General features: G+C 32.0%; 3 protein-coding genes across 5 annotated transcripts; 2 read left to right on the top strand and 1 right to left on the bottom strand.

The window, feature by feature from the left end:
• Positions 1-4,703: 4,703 nt before the first annotated feature.
• On the top strand, positions 4,704-10,795 carry LOC112695742 (probable glutamyl endopeptidase, chloroplastic). Of its 2 annotated transcripts, none has more exons than XM_025748204.3 (11): positions 4,704-5,128; positions 5,706-6,693; positions 7,379-7,507; positions 7,778-8,077; positions 8,159-8,617; positions 8,762-8,827; positions 9,046-9,106; positions 9,201-9,350; positions 9,545-9,682; positions 9,828-10,135; positions 10,386-10,795. In XM_025748204.3, coding segments are annotated over exons 1-11 (2,871 nt in total). In that variant the 5' UTR covers positions 4,704-4,857; the 3' UTR covers positions 10,387-10,795. The 2 variants fall into 2 exon arrangements, with proteins under 2 accessions (XP_025603989.1, XP_025603990.1); XM_025748205.3 differs by having other exon boundaries at positions 4,718-5,128; positions 10,389-10,795.
• A 712-nt stretch (positions 10,796-11,507) lies between these two features.
• LOC112695741 (cytochrome c oxidase subunit 5C) lies at positions 11,508-12,306 on the bottom strand. Of its 2 annotated transcripts, none has more exons than XM_025748202.3 (2): positions 12,141-12,306; positions 11,508-11,861 (listed from the first exon to the last, which is right to left on the bottom strand). In XM_025748202.3, the coding sequence occupies exons 1-2, from the start codon at positions 12,289-12,291 to the stop codon at positions 11,647-11,649; spliced, it is 366 nt and encodes a 121-aa protein (XP_025603987.2). In that variant the 5' UTR covers positions 12,292-12,306; the 3' UTR covers positions 11,508-11,646. The 2 variants fall into 2 exon arrangements, with proteins under 2 accessions (XP_025603987.2, XP_072054049.1); XM_072197948.1 differs by having other exon boundaries at positions 11,508-11,881; positions 12,141-12,248.
• Positions 12,307-17,677: 5,371 nt separating this feature from the next.
• Positions 17,678-20,359, top strand: LOC112695740 (protein trichome birefringence-like 6). Its single transcript, XM_025748201.3, has 5 exons — positions 17,678-18,631; positions 18,782-18,974; positions 19,059-19,249; positions 19,557-19,715; positions 19,824-20,359. The coding sequence occupies exons 1-5, from the start codon at positions 17,958-17,960 to the stop codon at positions 20,119-20,121; spliced, it is 1,515 nt and encodes a 504-aa protein (XP_025603986.1). The 5' UTR covers positions 17,678-17,957; the 3' UTR covers positions 20,122-20,359.
• The last annotated feature ends 25 nt before the right edge of the window (positions 20,360-20,384 follow it).

Below are 20,384 nucleotides of genomic sequence, written 5' to 3'. Positions count from 1 at the left end.
CACTCAGAACGGTTCTTCTTCCTCTTCCTCTTCCTCTTCCTCTTCCTCTTCCTCTTCCTCTTCTTCTTCTTTTTCTTCGTTTTTTTTTTCGATTTTCATGGTTTTTGAAATTAAGCTTTGAAATCGTTTTGAAGAAGAAGAAGCAGCAGAAGATGAGGAGAAAGAGAAAGAGTTCTGAATTATGCAACGAATTTTGGGTGTATTTCTTAAATCTTTTGGGTATATTTTTGTAATCCTTTGGGTGTATTTCTATAATCCTTTTAAAGATAATGAAACTTCAGAAATACACCCAAATGATTACAAAAATACACCCAAACGGTTACAGGAATTCACCCAAAACGATTATAGGAATACACTCAAAGGATTACAGAAATACACCCAAAAGATTACAAAACTACACCCAAAGGATTTAAGAAATACACCCAAAATTCGTTGAAGTACATCTTATGCATAATTCAGAATTCTTTCTCTTTCTCCTCCTCATCTTCTACTGCTTCTTCTTCTTCAAAAACGATTTCACCATGAAAAATAAAAAAAAAACGAAAAAACAGAAAAAAAGAACGTAAATGAAGAAGAAGAAGAAGAAGAGGAAGACGAGGAAGAAGAACGTGCAGAAACGAAAGAAAAGAAGAAGAAGAAGAGTAAGAGGAAGAAGAACGTGCAGCAAGAAGAAGAAGAATAAGGAGAAAGAAAAGACAAAAAACGAAAGAAAAGAAGGAGAAGACGAAGAGGAAGAAGAATGGTTCGAAGCACGTTTTGAGTTAGTTTTAATTGAACTTATAAGGTTTACAAGCTTTAATCGCTTGTATGTGAAGAATAACTCAAGTAATAAATCGTGAATAAACAAATAAAAGACCTTGTCCTAAAGGTTAAAGTTAATATTTACGCTGTTTATCTTAAGCATATAAATTTTATGATTTATAAATTGAGACAAAAGATTTATACTAAATTACAAAGATAAATAAATTTTTTTATCATTCATATTTAAAAAATAAAAGGTGACCATTAAAATTACTAAATTAATACACAAATAAATTACTTTAATTTGTTTATATTTTATATTTGAGTTTAGAGTTTAAAATTTAAAATTTAAGGTTCACGATTTCGGATTTAGGATTTAAAATTTTGGGGTTAAGATTTAGATTTAGTTTTTAATATTTAGAATTTATGATTTAGCGATGTGTTGTTTTAAAGTCTAAGATTTGAAAGTTAATTTTGATGATTTACGATTTAAGATTCACAATTTAAGATTTTTGTATTAAAATTTAGAATTTAAAATTTAGTATTTATGATTTTTGGTTTAGGCCTTAGGAATTATTGATTTAATGTAATGTTTAAAATAATAAAATTTAGGAATTACGATTTTGATTTTAGAATTTGGAATTTCATAATCAGGATTTATGATTTAGAATTTATTGTTTAAGGTTTTAGGATTTATGTTTTAATATTTATAGATTTGTGTTTAGATTTTAAGATTTATTATCTAGAATTCTGAGTTTAAAGTCTAAGTATAAAAGTTTTTATTTTATATCTATTAGAGTATATAATTTAATATACTATAAATTTTAAGAATATTTATTATTACACAATTATATAATCTAAATTTTAATTTTTTTAGTTAAAAATTATAGATAATTTTTGTTAATTAAAACATATTATTATTATTATTATTTTATTGTTTTATCATGTTAAAGAAGATAAGGTTATAATTGTGGCTATTTATATAAGGACCACATAAAAAAAGGAGCCAAGTGGTTAGCATTTATATTATTTTTCTCATTTATAGTTACTCTTGGGAATTCACAAGGTGCAATGTTAAGTATTTTTTATTTTGTATTTTTTTATTAATATTTGGTATAATGATATAAATGTTTGTTCGACTATTATAATTTATATCGTTTAAAGTAATATTTTAGCATACTGACTGTAAATAATATTTTTTACAGTAATAAACGTAGCGCTATTACTCAGTTCCTGAGTTTGTCTCTGAGTCTGTTTCTGAGACATATTCGAAAATATATTTTAGTTCATTATCAGATTCTTCTAGAGGTTCCATAAAACAAGTTTTTGCGACTTCCAGTTGTTTAGTTAGGTCTTTTTTGTCCTTCTTTTTTGGACATTCATTTACATAATGTCCTTCTTCTTGACAATACCAACATTTACAGTTTTCTTTTTTATTTGGGCAATAGTTCTTTTGTTTTTTATTGATACTTCTTTCCCTAAAATATCTCTTTTTTCTCCAATTTGGATAATATTTTCTTTTTCTAAAGTGATATTTTCTTTTTCTTTGGATATTTTTATAAGGATGGTATTTCCGAATATTTTTATTAGAACCATAATTTTGAGGAATTTCTTCGTTATCTTGACAACAAATTCTAATTATATTATTAAATCTTTTTTGAGTAGCTTCTTGCATACAGCGTTCTTTTATTTCCTCTCTTATAGCAAATGTTGCTCCACCAAAATTATTTTCAATTGTTTTATTATTTATTTCTCTAATAAACCTTCCCATAATAATTTCATTAGCAGGGTATGGAAGTTTTGTGATATACATGCTAAGATAATGATTTTTATCTTCTTCTTTTAATTTATAATAATATATTCTATATTCACAGATATAGGATTCTATATAGCAAAGATCGAAAATCTGAATATTGGCCAAATGATTTTTTGCCTCTAAATACTCTTTTTCAGAAATTTCTTTTCTATGATTTATGACATTTTTTCCAAAAAATTCTTTGTATAGAACTCTCATTATGTGTGCTATTCTATCATAAGCTGTTGTTTTTTCTGCTAATTCTTCTATTATTTTATTATCTATTGATAACATATAATTTCTTATGGTTCCTTTAGTGTGGAAACCTATGAAGTTCCAGATATCCATTTCAGATAATTCATTTAATTTTGGGTTTGTATAAGCTTCTAATAAAAAAGAGTTCATCCAATCTTCGAAAATTTCTTTTTCGTTCTTTTTGCAATCTAGATCAAGCATTTTTTCTCCTTCTAGTTCTTGAATTTTAGGAACGTATTTAGATGGTATTTTAGTATATTTCGAATTTTTGCTTATAAAACCTTTTTTGAAGGCATAATTTTCAAAACCTGTTTCCCATTTAAATTGGGTTTGATTATTATTACTAGATGTTCCAGCTTCATCTTTTACTTGTACTGGATGTACTGGTTCTTCATCACTTGAATAGTCTAAGACATATTCTTCTCTTTCAGAAATTTCTGGTTCTTCTTTAATTTGAAAATCTTGCTCCATAGAATTATCTTCTTGAGCCATTTTTAATTGTTTAAAAAGCATTGTAACTTCTTCTAATTTTTCGTCAATATTCATAATTTTAGAGGTGGTTTAACCCTTAGATTTGTTGTATCAATTTTATTTTGGACTTCTTCTTTCTTAGGAATTTCTTTTTGGAAGTGTTTATCAAGTATCTGTTCAAATTTATTTATTATATTAGGCTCTTCTTTTTCTTTATTTTTCTGAAATTTTATAGAAACTAATATTTCTTCAAGCATATCTATTATAGAATTTAATTGTGGGTTAAAAGTATGATGAAGATGGGGATAATTATCTCCATGATAACATTTTTTAGATACTCCGTGTGAAATATAAGTTTTTTCAGGTTTTTGAATTCCTTCAATAAAACTTAAAGTAAAATTAAGATTTTGAGAAAAATCGTTTTATATTGATTTTAAAAATTCAGTGTCATTACAATTGATATTGGTTAAAATCATTAATTTTTGATCTATTAATTTTGATAGATTAATTATTTCTTCTTTTAAATCTTCTAATTTACTTTTTTCCATTATGTGACGCTTTTCTTTTACGAAAGGATACGCTTTTAAGTGTAACCTTAGCCACCTTTAACCATTATAGCCATAGCCACCATAGAATAGGCCTTTATATAAACGTCCAAACTTTGGCCCGAATAGAATATTGTGTTGTCATAATGTCATAGATGAGGCAATGATCCAATGCCTCTTTGCATATTGATATTTTTTTATTAATTTAGAAGAAAATTTATTCGAATGACATTAACTAAAATCAACTCAAACGAAAATAACACTGTTCTTCCTAATTTTTATTATATCTCATATAATTCTAATATTTATACTCTTCTTTGTTCGAATTTGTCAAAGACAACAAGTACTTGAGAGATATAGTCATTAATTATTGAGTATGAATTAGTTGAGAATAGGTTGAGAATCTTTTTTCTTATAAACATTGAAGTTACAGAGTGTGCATTGTGTAAAGAATAGTGCTGTTTTCGAACAGAAGAGGTTAGAGATTATTTTATCTCCTGTTAGAATTGTTAGAAATTATTTTATTATTCGTTAGAGTTAATGGAGCAAAAGACCGAAGTGATAGAATTAATTGTTAGAAACAATTAATTTTAGTTGAAAACTAGTGTCTTGTTTAAAATTTTTTGAGAACCAAAATTAAATACTCCAAATTAAAAAGGACTTGATTCATCAAAATAAAATTATTATAATTTTAATATAAAAGATTAAAATAACTATTTAACATATTAATATAATATTTGTATCGTCTCAAAATGATTAAGATGAAAAGTATGGAACCAATTTGCAAAGAATACGCGACAAAATAGGGTAAGAGTGTGTTCATTTTTTCAAAAAAATATTATGCAAATAATTAGTTTTGATAATTACACGGAAAAAATGTTTATTCTTTTATATTTCACCTGGCAAGTGGCAAGTGGCAAGTGGCAAGTGCCAGTTACGCCGAAGCTAGCTAGTAAGCTACTAAGCACAGTGGAAGAGAGAGAGAGAGAAAATATCAAGGAATTTTTATTCCGTTTATCAGTTTATCGAATCATATTATCGGTCAATGAGATGTTGCGACTTCACAAAGTGTACCATCGTTTATCTCTCCTCCATTTCTCGCCATTATCGCTCCCTTCTTCTCTTTCTTCCTCTCTCTCCCCTCCACTCCCCCGCCTCTCCCTCCGCCACACTCACAGATTCTCTCTCCCTTCCATGGCCACTTCCCGCCCCCGCAATTTAGCGCCTATCACTGCTCTTCCTGCTGAAGACAGTGCCGCTGCTGCCTCTAACGGCACCGTTTCTTCCTCTGCTGCAATCACTACTTTCGCTGATTACGAAGGTTAGCCAGCTTTAAGATTTCTCTATTCTACTCTTTTTTGTTACTCCAACTCAGCTCAAACTATATTATTGCGAATCTCACTTGCTGATTGTTCTTGTTTGTTTGTTTGTTTTCCTTTCGTGAATTGATGATTACGACCTTTTTAATTTCGTGAAGTATTAGTTCGCTTTGATTATCTTTCTGATTTTGTCATTGTTATAAATTCTTTTTCTCTGTAACTGAGATTCCTAATATTATCTTAGCTTTGATGCGTTCCAGTGTGGTGCAATATGAGTGAACGCGTGTAGTTTTGTAAAATCTTAAACAGCTACTTAAATTGTTGAAATATTTGGCAGCTAGTCAGAGTTTTAGTTTGATCCGATTATGTGGAGTTTTTATTTGTCAATGCTTAGGATTTGAACTATTGAAAGATTGAGCACCAGAACTGAGCTACTGAAGAAATTAACTTCATTTTCAGTTATATGATAATTTGTCCATCTATTATTGAGGTTTGGCTTGGAATAGAATATAGTTGACAAATCCATATCCTCATACATGTTTACAGCTGCTGACAGTTGTTGTGATTAATTTATGTTAGATGACTCAAGCTTAGGAGCGGGGTATCGTGTTCCTCCACCTGAGATCAAGGACATTGTCGATGCACCACCAGTTCCTTCATTGTCATTTTCTCCACTTAGAGATAAAATTCTTTTTCTGAAGCGAAGAGCCTTACCTCCACTCTCAGAATTAGCAAGACCGGAGGAGAAGTTGGCTGGTGTACGTATTGATGGAAAAAGTAATTGTAGGAGTCGTATGTCTTTTTACACTGGTATAGGGATCCATCGGATTCTTCCGGATGATACACTAGGCCCAGAGACTGAAGTTCATGGTTTACCTGAGGGTGCAAAGATAAATTTTGTTACTTGGTCTCCAGATGGCCGTCATTTATCTTTTAGCATTCGTGTGAATCAAGAGGACGGTGATAGCAGTAAATTTACAGTATGGATTGCAGATGTGGAAACAGGGATGGCTAGGCCTTTGTTTCAGTCACCTGATATACACTTGAATGCAGTATTTGAAAATTATGTTTGGGTAGATAACTTTTCATTGTTAGTTTGCACTATTCCACTATCTCGTGGGGCTTTGCCAAAAAAACCTTTGGTTCCCAGTGGCCCCAAAATTCAATCTAATGAGGAGAAAAACATTATTCAAGTAAGAACATTCCAAGATTTGCTGAAGGATGAATATGATGAAGATTTGTTTGACTACTATGCCAGATCACAGCTTGTTTTAGCTTCTTTGGATGGTGCAACAAAGGAAATTGGTCCCCCCGCTGTTTATACTTCTATGGATCCTTCCCCGGATCACAAGTATGTTTTGATTAGTTCGATTCACAGGCCATACTCTTTTACTGTGCCTTGTGGAAGATTTCCAAAGAAGGTAGAGTTATGGAGAGCTGATGGGAAGTTAGTGCGGGAGCTTTGTGACTTGCCCCTTGCAGAGGACATTCCTATTGCATTCAATAGTGTGCGAAGAGGGAAGCGTTCCATTAATTGGAGATCTGACAAACCATCTTCACTTTACTGGTATAGATCATTTACTGATGTGGGGTGTGCACTAGGGACATTATAAATTACGATAAGTAAATTAAGCATACAAAACAAACACAGACAGGCATATGTGCTCACACACTCCCTTATTGATTAGAAATTACACTATAATTGTTCTGCTGTTTTATCTCAATAATTTCAAGTTTTTAAAAACTTACTTCTGACAAGTTCTTAAATTCTTTCATTACTGTTGAGAGATAGAACATAAGCACACACATCCAAAGCCTTCCCTCCCAAAAAGATGGAACTACAATCTATTGTCATCTATATTTGAAAGCCTGTGATCATGGAAGATTTTGTTCAGTCATTTGAAACATAGGTGGATAGTTTTATGCCCCCCTTTTTACTGAAGAATTCATGTTGATGATCAATGTATGATTAAATATGGTTGTTTTGTGACTTGTATAATTATTATTATTATTATATGGATAGCTTTTGGTCTTCTCACCATATATGGATAATCTTTTTCTTTTCTTAATTAAAATTGTTCTTCATCTAATATAAGAAATTGAATGTTTGTCCTGCATTTGCAGCATTTGTATTGTAGCAGTGTAGTCACATTTGCTGTCAATGTCCCCCCGTCCCCCCCCCCCCCCCCAAACCCCAATTTTTTGATAGAAATGTCACTATCTGTTAAAATTACTCTCATTTGATGTTCTAGGGTAGAAACTCAAGATGGAGGCGATGCAAAGGTGGAAGTTTCTCCTCGTGATATAATTTATACAGAGCCTGCTGAACCATTAGACGGTGAACAACCAGCTATTCTACACAAGCTTGATCTCCGTTATGGGTATGGATTCAAGTTATTGTTATACATCAGTCTTATCTCTTTATATTAATTTTAATGCTATGATCATCTATAGTAATTTTAAGAATTTTTTTTACCATTTCTGTTGAACTCTTATTTTGTCCCCCGATTGTTGATTTTTCTTTTCTTTTCTTTCCTTTTTTCTGAATTGGACAATATCAATTTCATGCTACTAATATCTTCTAAACTATCATAAAGTCAACTTAAAGTCTTGGTTGATCATTGGTGTTCCCCATTTTTCCATATCTACAGAGGGATTTCTTGGTGTGATGATTCATTGGCTTTGGTATACGAGTCTTGGTATAAAACACGGCGAATAAGAACATGGGTAATATCTCCTGGAGCTGACGACGTGGCTCCACGAATTCTCTTTGATCGATCATCAGAAGACGTCTACTCTGATCCTGGATCTCCCATGCTGCGGAGAACTCAGGCTGGGACATATGTTATTGCCAGGATAAAGAAGGAAAATGATGAAGGTAGATATATTATACTGAATGGAAGTGGTGCTACACCAGAAGGGAACATTCCATTCCTTGATCTATTTGACATGTAAGTGTCTTGAACTACTTGCCTCCTATAGCTGTCACACATTCTCATTGATGCTAAGGTGGCTTGAACAAAATGTTACAGAAATAGCGGTAAAAAGGAACGGATATGGGAGAGTGATAAGGAGAGATACTATGAAACTGTCGTTGCTTTGATGTCTGATCAAGAAGAAGGGGATCTACATTTAGATCTACTGAAAATTCTGATTTCAAAAGAGTCAAAAACCGAAAACACCCAGTATCACTTTGTCAGATGGCCAGATAAAAAATTAGTTCAGATTACAAGCTTCCCTCATCCATATCCTCAACTTGAATCATTGCAGAAAGAGATGATCAGGTATCAAAGGAAAGATGGGGTTCAACTCACTGCTACCTTATACCTGCCACCGGGTTACAATCCATCAACAGATGGCCCTTTGCCATGTCTGGTTTGGTCTTACCCTGGAGAATTTAAGAGCAAAGAAGCTGCTGGGCAGGTTCGTGGTTCTCCAAATGAATTTCCTGGGATAGGTCCCACATCAGCCCTTCTTTGGTTGGCTAGAGGGTATGAGTTTCTTTTACTGAGTCCTTTTTGTGTTTTACCATTTCTTGTTTAGCACCTCTTTTGCAGTTGCTTCGATCTCCATTCAAAAATATATTCTATATGTCAACTAAGCTGAACTGTTCTTTGGTGGGTGAAATGATGCAGATTTGCAATTCTATCAGGACCTACTATTCCTATTATTGGTGAGGGCGATGAGGAGGCAAATGATAGGTAAATAGATAATGATATTGTTGTAGTTGTGGGATCATTACCATATGTTTACTGCTACTCAATTGTTCTTATGCACCCCGAGTGATCTTCTCTTCATTATCATTTATGTTCAAATCAAATATCTGAATAGCTTTGGGTTCTGTTGTGGGTTTCTTCTTTAACTTGCCTCATAAAGCCTTAGATCATAGCTGATTATATGCTAAATTTTTATCAACCAGGTATGTGGAACAATTAGTTGCAAGTGCAGAAGCTGCTGTAGAGGAAGTTATTCGGCGTGGGGTAAGCTTTATTTTTACTGGGTATGGTGCATTAATTTACCAATTCAATTGAAATACGATTAATTATCAATTATTTTTTGTCTTGTCGCATCTAGGTTGCTCATCCAAAGAAAATAGCTGTTGGTGGACATTCCTACGGAGCATTCATGACTGCCAACCTCCTGGCACATGCTCCTCATCTTTTCTGTTGTGGAATTGCTCGCTCTGGTGCTTACAACAGAACACTTACTCCCTTTGGATTTCAGGTTCTGCCTAAAATACCTTGGCTTTTACTTCCAATGGCTACTATTTACCATAAAAACTTTGTTCTTTTTGTTGCACAGTTCCTTTTAATTTTCTTTCATAGCCTTCTCGTAATACCACGTTGTACATGTTAGCTTATTTATGAGACTCTTTTTGAAGGTGAAGGCTTTACTCCTTATATTCCAATTTGTTGTAGAATGAAGATAGAACTCTTTGGGAGGCCACGAATACTTATGTAGAGATGAGTCCTTTCATGTCAGCTAATAAAATTAAGAAGCCGATCTTGCTTATACATGGGGAAGAGGATAATAATTCTGGAACATTAACCATGCAGGTAAGAGAGATTTGCAACTCATTTATTCTCACAAATTGCCATTAGTTAATTGGCTTTTGTAGTACCTTGGAAGAGACAATCCCCTTGGAACTATACTTTACCCGATTATTTACCTGATGCTTCTGTCCTTTGTCCTGCACTGCAGTCAGACAGATTCTTCACCGCTCTGAAGGGTCATGGGGCTCTTTGTCGACTGGTGATTCTGCCTTATGAGAGCCATGGTTATACCGCCAGAGAGAGCATAATGCATGTTCTATGGGAAACAGACAGATGGCTGTACAAATACTGTGTATCAAGCAGTTCTGATGCAGGCTCAGATTCAGTCAAAGAGAAAGAAAGTATAGAAACTACAGATGCTGAAAAGAAAGTTGTTGCTACCAGTGGAGGTGGCGGTAAAGAGGAGTCTGATATTGAGTATGATGAAGTTCATTCTCTGCCAAGGTCATCCTTGTGGTAACCTCTTAACCCTTCATATTTTAATCCAAACAAAGCACTTTTTACTGGATTTAGTTACTTCTTTATAATGGTATTTTTGCAAACAGAACAGTCTAGTCCAGGCTGTCCGTATACTTGCTACCTACCTCGTAAACCCTTAGCAACCAAAGAATTTAAGGCAATAACATTTGTTGTCTAAACTTGTGAAATTGAAATTATGAAAAATCTCACATTAAATCTTAAATATGTTGTGCTTTTAATGATGCAGAAGAATTCTCAGAACTTTGGCGCCCGCCAAGGATCAAAATAGAAGCATCCAAAAGATGCACGTGGGATATAGAACAGCAACATGCGTGGGGCTGGAGTGGAGGATACGATGAAATTGACAAGGATCATCATCATTCAAGTGTGGGAAAGTATACCCACCATGTCATGTCCTTAACAGCCTTCCACAGTATTTCTGGTCGTGGCACTTGCCAATTCATATCTAGATGGATTCACCGGGATGTCTCATATATTGCTTGTTTTCAGAATGATAATTAGCTGCTTTGCCAATTAATTTTGCATTTGGCAATGCAATTTGAATGTAAGAGGAATAAGCATTGTACAAACCAAACCATTTAATTGATCCAATGCAGCTGAACCCTTCTTGCTGCCTTGGTTTTGGAGTTGTGATTCTTTTCATTGCATCTGCCACTGTTCATTTTTCACGGCACATCTACGAGGTTTATGATGATTGCCAAATCATGTCAAATTTTGAAAAAATTTAACCTAATAATCCATTCTCACAACTGGATATTGAATTGAGGCCTTTTGGGGTTTAGTGACTTGAATTAATCATGCACCAACTCGTTTTATTATTTATAATGGTGGAAAATGAAAGTTGATGCCTTGCTTTCCAACACAATTGTTGTTTTGGCATAACATAAATTTCATGAATTCTATCGAATGTCGCTGCTACTGCAAGTATACTAAAAGATGACCATTGGTGATAACTAAAAACTGTTAAAATAATTTAACATAAAAATAAAAATTATTAACATTTTAATTATCATCACCACATAAAAATAAAGATGACATTTCAACATAGCTACGTGTTTAGAATGGCGAATTTAGATTAAAGTCCTTCGCTTTCTATTCTTGGTAAGTGCGCAGTTTAAGAGAAACACATCGGCTTTTGTGTATTTATGTAGCTTTTATGAATCCTCAACAAATTCATTCATGATTTAATTCTAGAAAGAATTTATTTTATGTCAGGTGAAAGAACAACCCTAAAAACTAATAACATTAAACTTCAAAATGAAAAGCAATATCAAAACATTTAGCCTGATGCAGACAAGAGTATATCTAAAGAAAAACTTGATGAAAACTCTAAAAGGCAACAATAATATGAATCAAAATTCCAGTGCAAGAAACTTATTTCTTTGAGTCTGATAGACAAATTCAGCTCATCTTAATTCCAAGAGCCAATTGAAAATAGTGAAAGAGGAAAAAAAGGAGACCCCAATGGGCACAAAACAAGAACAGTCTCACTCTTCTTGCGCAATAACACTAATCTCACCTTTCTCAAGCAAATCATAAAAGGCCCTAACTTTTCTCTGTTCATTCCAGTGATGCATCTTCCAAACACTGCCAGCAGCAAGTCCCAGCACTGTCGCAATGCAAATCTCCTTCACAACACTCGGTCCTTTCAATGTAGCATGAGCGATTCTAGGGCCAGCCATTTCCTTTAACCTTCTCAAATCTACAAACAGTTATCAATCACTGCCTTTGTAATCACTTTGAATATAAAATTAGCATATCCAGTGACAATACTAACACGATCAATCTCAAAATGAAGGGGATTACAAAAATAAAAATAGCTATTAATTTTATTTTGCAAAAAGAATAAAAAAAAATCTCGTAAATGGAAGAAATCAACAGAATGAAATATCACAACAGTCAGTTGGAATTTGTAAACTAGTTTTGATAGTTGTAAATAGAAATCGAAGATCTGTTATCGTAGTGAGATGAGAAGATTTACCCGAGGCAGAGAGAAAGAGGCGAAAGTTCCTTCCCACACGAATTCGTTGTTGTTGTTCTTCGGTTAGAGAATAGAGAGTGAATAATGGGGAGGCATTGTATATATTTTGGGCTCTGCTTTCATTTCCCGCAGGCCCAACTAGCACATTCATCTCCGCTAAAATACTGGCCCAAGATATATTGAATTAGCTAAAGCTCAGACCAAACATAAAAAAAAAAAAAAAACACACGTGTAAAATATAGTGCAGATTTTAATTTAGGAAAAAAAGATTCAATTTTTTGTTTGGCAAATTTTTTTCTCTACAAACGGAGAAGTGATTATGTTCATAAAATCACGTTTAGAAGAAATAATAATTTCTAGCTCCTTCGTTGCACTAACGTGCTTTTAGCCATTACATTCAAACATTTATTTTTCTTTTGCCAACTTTATCATTTATATATGTTATTGTATTATTTATAAAATTCTTGTTATTTCTCTCTATATAAACTCTTTTTTATTATTTATTATTTACTTTTTTATTAATTTTTTTATTTGACATTATATATTTTTATAGTTATAATTTTTGTGTATTATATTTATTATTATCTTTTTATAATAGAATTTATTGATTTCCTTAGGTAAAATAAATTAAACAAAAAATTAACCATAAATAATAATAGTTAAAAATTATAACGTACTAAAAAAGAATATTAAAAGTATTAATAATATATTATATAAAAAACATATAAAAAAAGTATAAAAAAATTAAACATGCATAAAAAAATAATATTATAATTTAATATTATATCCTTTTAAGTAATTATCTATCTAAAAGTGATTTTAACTAATATTATCCAAACAATATTTATTTTATCAAAATCAAGTTTGGCACAGAGTTGTCAAACATAAATCATGTTGAAATAAACTTACTTCTACTCAAAATCAATTCTATAAAATCATTTTTATTCAAACTCTAGTTCGACCAACCACAATCCAAACACACACTTAGAAATGAGATGTATCCGATATAAAGTGTATATCACTGAATTATGTTTTAATATTATGTTTAATTTAAAATAAATATAAAAATTGAAATAAGTAAATTATTTAAATATCTTTGTTGATTAAAAAATAAGATTATTTTTATAAAAAAATATTATTAAAATTTTAATTTTAGTTTTATGTGTCTTTATGTTTTAAAGATATTAAATGAACTAAAATTTTGTATCTTGTAATTGAAATTTTAGTTTTAGTCTCTGACCACTAAGTATAATACTAATTTTAGTCTGTCAATCTTAGTTTCAATCCCCGAAAAACAAAGGCGATCTTAGGTTACGTGGAGATTAAGAGATAAAGACTAAAAGACAAACGAAATCAAGTTTTTGTATTGTATTTGGTGTAAAATACACTGTATTAATTTATATTTAAGGAAGGACGGAGTTAGATAAAATATTAGAAGGAGTTAAAAATATTTACACAATAAAATAAAATTAAAATAAAATTTAAAAAAGTTAAACTAAAATTAACATATAATTTATATGTAAAAAATTAAAACTAGGAGGATCACTGTCTCTTCTTCACTATGTGGCTTCATCCCTGTATTTAAGTATCATATTTAATTTAAAATAAATATAAAAATTAAGAGGTAAATTTAAAATTTAAAAAATTAAGTAAAAATATTTTAAAAATAAATATTATTAAAATTTTAGTTTTCAGACTCAACAAATTTTAATCTCTTCTATTTTTTTTGGAGGTATTTAAAGAATTAAAATTTTGTGTTTTTAGACTAAAATTTTAATTTTAATTTATGAATATTAGATACCATATTAAATCTCAATTTTTAATTTGTGTATATAAAAAAATTATTTATATTAATTTAAATATAAAATAAAAATAAAAAATATTACTGGTCGCCCAACATTTTTTTAGGTACATCACACATATAGAACGCATCATTAAGGTTAAGAAATCGTTGATACTTACAAGTTCCAGTCAAATGTAGAAGAAAATTTCAAGATAATTCCACTTAAAAAATATGTCATGAAACTATTAAATAGTAAAAGAAAGCAATGAATCGACACATTTTTATTTTTAATATTAAATTAGTAATGATATTTTTTTTGAATTGTGAACTGTTGTAATATTTTTTTAAAATTAAGATTATTTAATTTAAAGAGTAAAAATTAGACCGTAAGATTTTTAAGAAGTACAAAAATCGGACTTTTTGATTTATGTATTTTAATTTTTTTAAATTTTTTAAATACAAATAGTCTTATTTATGTACCTCCTATAATTTTAAAAAAATAAAAAAATTATAATATTAAAATATATCACACATTCTATTATGGGATAAGTATGATTTTGGTCCTTAACGTAGGGGCTGAAAATTTATTTCGTCCCTCGTCTTTTTTTTCGCACCAAAATAGTCCTCAAAGTTCCAATTTGTTTTAAAATCGTCATTCGGATCAAAATGCCCCTATCACTTCTTTTTCAAAATCATGCAAAGCACTAGCAGAAACAGAAGCATAAGTACCACCACCACCATCACACCCACCACCAACCACCACCATCATCATCATCATCATAATGGAATCATAAGAACTCAGAACCAAACCACCAACACCACCCCACACCCACTGCCACTTCATCACCATCTGCATCACACCAACCAAAACTCAGAAAATCAACATCATCAAGAACCCAGAATCAGCAACAACAATACTCCAAATTCAAATTTCATCAACAACAATATTTCACAACAAATCCAAAAATTTCACAAAATCCAATTCACAGAATTCACAAAAGAAGAAGAAGAAGAAGAAGCGACGGGCGGCGGACAGGATGCGGCGGTGGGGTCGGCAGTAAAAAGAAGAAGAAGAAGAAGAAGCGGCGGACGGCGGCGGGAAGAAGAAGAAGAAGAAACGGACGGCGATGCGGCGGAGGAAGAAGAAGAAGAAGAAGCAGCGGACGGCAGTGGGTGCGGCGGCGGGAAGAAGAAGAAGAAACGGGCGACGGTACGTCGACGGGAAAAAGAAAAAGAAGAAACGGCGGGTACCGGTGCGACGGCGGGAATAAATTTTTATTATTTATTTTATATTTATTTTATTTTATAATTTTTTTAATAAATGATAATTTGGTAATAAAAAAATATAATTGATAAAAATGACGATTTTAAAACAAACTGAAACTTTGAAGATTATTTTAAAACGAAAAAAATACGAAAAACAAAATAAATTTTTATCTCCTATGTTAAAATCAAAATCATATTTATCCCTTCTATTATCATATATAAATTTTTTAGCCAAATGAACGAATGATTGGATAGCTTGCAGTGTTAAATACGACTAAATTCCCATTTTAGTCCCTGAGATTCACGCAATTACTCATTTTGGTCCCCAAAATTCAAAATTACCTATACTGGTCCTCCAGATTCAAGTTTCGGCACCAATATGGTCCCTCAACTTTTTTCGGTGATGATTAGGCCAATGGAGTGCTGAGATGACATATTTCCTGTCATGTTGGATGCTGTCACGGCTAGCTGACATGGCGAGAGTTATATTTGTATCTAATTTAGTCCCTACAATCCTAATTATTTTATTATTTATCTGAGTTATAATGACAAATTTTTAATAAGGGGGACTAAATTGGATACAAATACAACCCTCGCTACATTAACTAGCTGTTACAGCGTCCAACGTGACAGGAAGGGTGTCATCTCAGCACTCCATTTGCCTAATCATCACCGGAAAGAGTTGAAGGACCATATTAGTGCCCAAACTTAAATCTGGGGGACCAGTATAGGTAATTTTGAATTTCGGGGACCAAAATGAATAATCGCGTGAATCTCAGGGACCAAAATGGGGATTTAGTCTGTTAAATACTCCTACCTCGCAATAAGCAGCTAACGTATTCGTTGACCTTATTCATCATGCATATGACTCAACAGTTGTACATTCTGATTAAAGAAATTTGCGTCTTGTCTGGTATTTTATGTTTATTAAATTGTATTTTGTTTGGATGCAAAATAGAAAATGGAAGGAAAGAAAATAAAAAGAAAGAAAATAGAAAGAAAAAAATAAGAGAAAAAGTAGATTTTTGTGCGTGTTGTTTGGATGAAGAGAAAATAAATGAAAAGAAAATAGGAGAAAAACTTTTTTTTATTTGGATAAAAGAAAAAATAAAAAAAAAGTTATATTGAGTAAAATTACATTAATATACTTATCTAAATTATATAAAATTATAATTTATATTAAATAAAGGGTAAATTGGTAATTAAATCATTATGTACTTTTTCTTCATCCATTTTCATCTCATTGTTGGAGAGAAAACTTTTAAATAGACCTCACACTATATTTTTCTTCTCCTCTTAATTTTCTTGGATCATCCAAACAATAAAAAATTTTATTTTCCACTCATTTTCTTTTTCTTTATTTTCTTTCTCCCCTATTTCCCTTGAACCAAACGGCCTGTATATGTACAAAAGACGTATGTTTAGAAAGAAAGTAAGAAAAAATAATGATAGCAAAATTAAACTCCTTTATACGTTTGCAATAAAAATAATATTTCAACTATATATCATTATATTGTATCAATAATTCAATATCGATATTTAGATTGAAGTTATGAAAAAACAAACCTGTAAAAGCATGAAAAAGATAATCGTTTCTACTTTCTATTGGATGGCCGCAAAATAGTGGTAACGTACTAACGTGTGTAAGTGGGTCACTTGGAACTCTTTGTTGTTCTCATCTTACTTTAGGATTATACATATATAATAATGAAAACCTAATTATTTTAATATTCTGTATAAAAATTTATATATATATTTAATTATATAATATTATATCAATAAAAATAAATTTTTTATATTAATTATACAAATAATTATTTAAAATAATAAATATAATAAAATAATTATATAAAATATTTTATATAATACATTAAAATTAAATTTATTTATAAATAATTCAGATAATAAAAATAAATAAATAAACAAACAAAGTAAGATCCTAATTATATATAACCTAAATATTCATGAGAGTTAAAAAATAATAAAAATGGATCAAGTTCTTTTAACATGAGTAAATTAGTAAAATGAAAAAAAAAATTTAATCATCTTTAAATTAAAATAATAAATTCATACGTAATAAAAATTATAAACTTAATAATAATTATTATGTATCCCCTCTAGGGCCCGCAATTCATATATAAAACATATTTTATAAAAATCTCTCTATATAATGAAGAAAATGAGAGTTGAACTCACAATCTCTCTTATGTAATGACTTATAATAAATGAACAACCACTAAACTAGTTAGTTAATTTAGTAATTTAGAACATTAGTTTTTTTTATTTTTTATGTTATTAATACGTATAAAATTCGAAATAATTGAATTTTATATTTATTTTGAAAAAAATTGATATTTCTGCGGGTATGATAGAGTAGGGTAGTGTTTAGAATTTTAGAGTGCGGATAGAATTATGGTCGAGAGATTCTCAACCTGCGAGTAGGATAGTGTAGAATTTTAATAAAATTTTTAACCCGCGTATAGGATTAGGGTACCTATCCATTGCCAGCCCTACCCCCCTCCTCCTTCCCTTTCCGCCCAAATTTTCATTATACCCAGAATATCTTCAATCTTTTGCTGTTATCACAGGCCAAAGTCTATCTATATTCTAATATTCTATCCACATTTTTTTTCCCGCATAACAACCTGTCGCTATTATTTGGAATATATTTTCTTTAAAGTTCGGTTAAATAAAAAATGGTGCATGGACACATGACACTGCCAAATTCTATTAACTGCTTCCTCTGACTTCTTTTCCACCGAAGCCACATGATTTCATCAATGGAGAGGCAGAGAAGCTTTTCCTTCAAACCCACAAGGCTTTTGGTCTTCTCATTCATAATCTTCTCCTCCATCTTCTTCATCTCAACCTTCACCATTTGGCTCACCAACTCCACCCCTTCACTTCACCAACCCACTATCCATCTTCACTTCAATACCGTTTCTTCTTCTGCTGCTTCTGCGGCTGTAGGTGACACTGTTAATGTGGGTCTTAGATCTTTCCCTGTTCAGTTCTTGGCTGGCTCCACCAAAAATTTCACTGTCGAAAGTGTGAAGTTTCCAACTTTTGGGACCCAGAACAATAGCCTTTTTGGATCCAAATCTGAAGGTGTAGGCCACCATGTTAGTGCTCAAACTGTTAATTTCACTGCAATGCAAGAACATGAAGCTTCAAGTGGAAGGAAGGTAAGCAATGAACAGGAGAAGGTAGCTGCTGGTTCTACTGGGAGAGTTAAAGTTCCGATTTTTGAGAAGATTGAGCAGAAGAAAGCAAAAGGGTGTGATTTGACAAAAGGGTATTGGGCTTTTGATGAAAGTTACCCTCTTTATATAAAAGATTCGTGCCCTTTTATAGATGAAGGTTTTGATTGCGAGGGGAATGGAAGATTGGATAGAAACTATTCGAAGTGGAGATGGCAACCCAAAGACTGTGATATTCCAAGGTACGGTCAAATTCAATCATTAATTCTCTATTGTTTTTCGATCCTAGCAACTTTAGTTACATTGGGATTAAGCTTAAGAATTTCACTTCATTTTTTCCTGCTGAGGAAATGGTTCATTTCAATAAGCTACTGTGTTATTTTCTTGCAAAGGTTCAATGCAACTAGAATGCTTGAGTTGATTAGAGGGAAGCGACTAGTTTTCGTGGGCGATTCGATTAATAGGAACCAATGGGAATCAATGTTGTGCATGCTATTGAGTGCTATCAAGGATCCAAAGAGAGTGTATGAGACTCATGGAAGGAAAATTACCAAGGAGAAGGGAAACTATAGTTTCAGGTTTCTGGTAATTCTGCATACCTTACTTTGTTTTTGTTGCTGCATAATGGATTGCCTGGAGTATAAGATATTTGCACTTTCAACTTTGCAGGATTATCAATGCACGGTTGAATACTATGCGAGTCATTTCTTAGTTCATGAAAGCAAGGCAAGGATAGGGCAGAAACGGAGACCGACGTTGCGACTCGACGCCATTGATCATGGTTCATCTAGATGGAGAGGAGCTGATATTTTGGTTTTCAACACCGCACATTGGTGGTCACATTACAAAACAAAGGCTGGGTAGTTAGTTCCACCCTTTATCTTTATGTATGAATTGTTGGTCTTGATATCATAGGTTAAAATTGTCAAAAAAAGTATAGAACCTGACATGATTACTTGTAGTTGAAATAAAATGTCTAAACTCCAGAACATGGATAATGTATATAGCCTAAAGTTGAATCTTGCTGAGAAAGAATGATGTTCTCTATTGTTCTTACAACATGCCGGTTTTGGAAAAATGAGTGATCATTCATACAATCATACTTCATAGCTGAATTATCTATTCTTTTTATGAAATACATTTGTAACTTTTGTGGTCATATGACAGGATCAACTACTACCAGGAAGGAACTCTAGTACATCCTCGGCTAGACGTTTCGACGGCGTTTAGGAAAGCTTTAAAAACATGGGGTTCATGGGTGGACAGGCACATAAATCAAAGGAAAACCAAAGTATTCTTCAGGAGTTCAGCACCATCTCATTTCAGGTATGCTTATTATGATAACTGACAAATCCATTGTGCAAGAACAGTTTCAGTATCGAAATACTCGGAGCCGGGGCTACTTTTAATCCGAATTTGATATGTGCAACACAGGGGAGGGAATTGGAACTCTGGAGGACACTGCACAGAAGCAACACAACCTCTCAATGAAACCTTAGGTGGCACAGGTCCTGAGAAGAATTTAATAACAGAGGAGATAATAAAGCAGATGAAAACTCCAGTGACAATTTTGAACATAACTGGTTTGTCAGAGTACAGAATAGATGGTCACCCATCAATCTATGGAAGAAAAACTCAAACACGCAGCATACAAGATTGTAGCCATTGGTGCCTTCCAGGGGTACCAGACACATGGAATGAGCTCTTATATTTTCATTTACAAACAAGATGACATGAGATGCATTAGACTTGAGACTGCCAAGTTCCTTTGCATTGCAGCTGTACATAGCTTGTCAAATATTCCAATCTGCTACTTTTTGGTTTATAGGATAAATCAAACCAAATTGTATTCTTTTCTTGATTTTTCTTCCCCCTCAGGAGGCATGCTATGACCAACTGTTGTAGGCCTCTCTTCCACAATCCAACTGTAGTTCACTTCATTCTTTGCATTAACAAAGAGAAATTTCTAATGTTGTTGTGCCATCAATTTCTTAT

The sequence above is a fragment of the Arachis hypogaea genome, chromosome 6 (genome assembly GCF_003086295.3).
Source record: "Arachis hypogaea cultivar Tifrunner chromosome 6, arahy.Tifrunner.gnm2.J5K5, whole genome shotgun sequence".
Classification (NCBI taxonomy): Eukaryota; Viridiplantae; Streptophyta; class Magnoliopsida; order Fabales; family Fabaceae; genus Arachis; species Arachis hypogaea.
The sequence above is the reverse complement of the archived record's forward strand: the minus strand, read 5'-3'. Positions and strand labels throughout refer to the sequence as shown.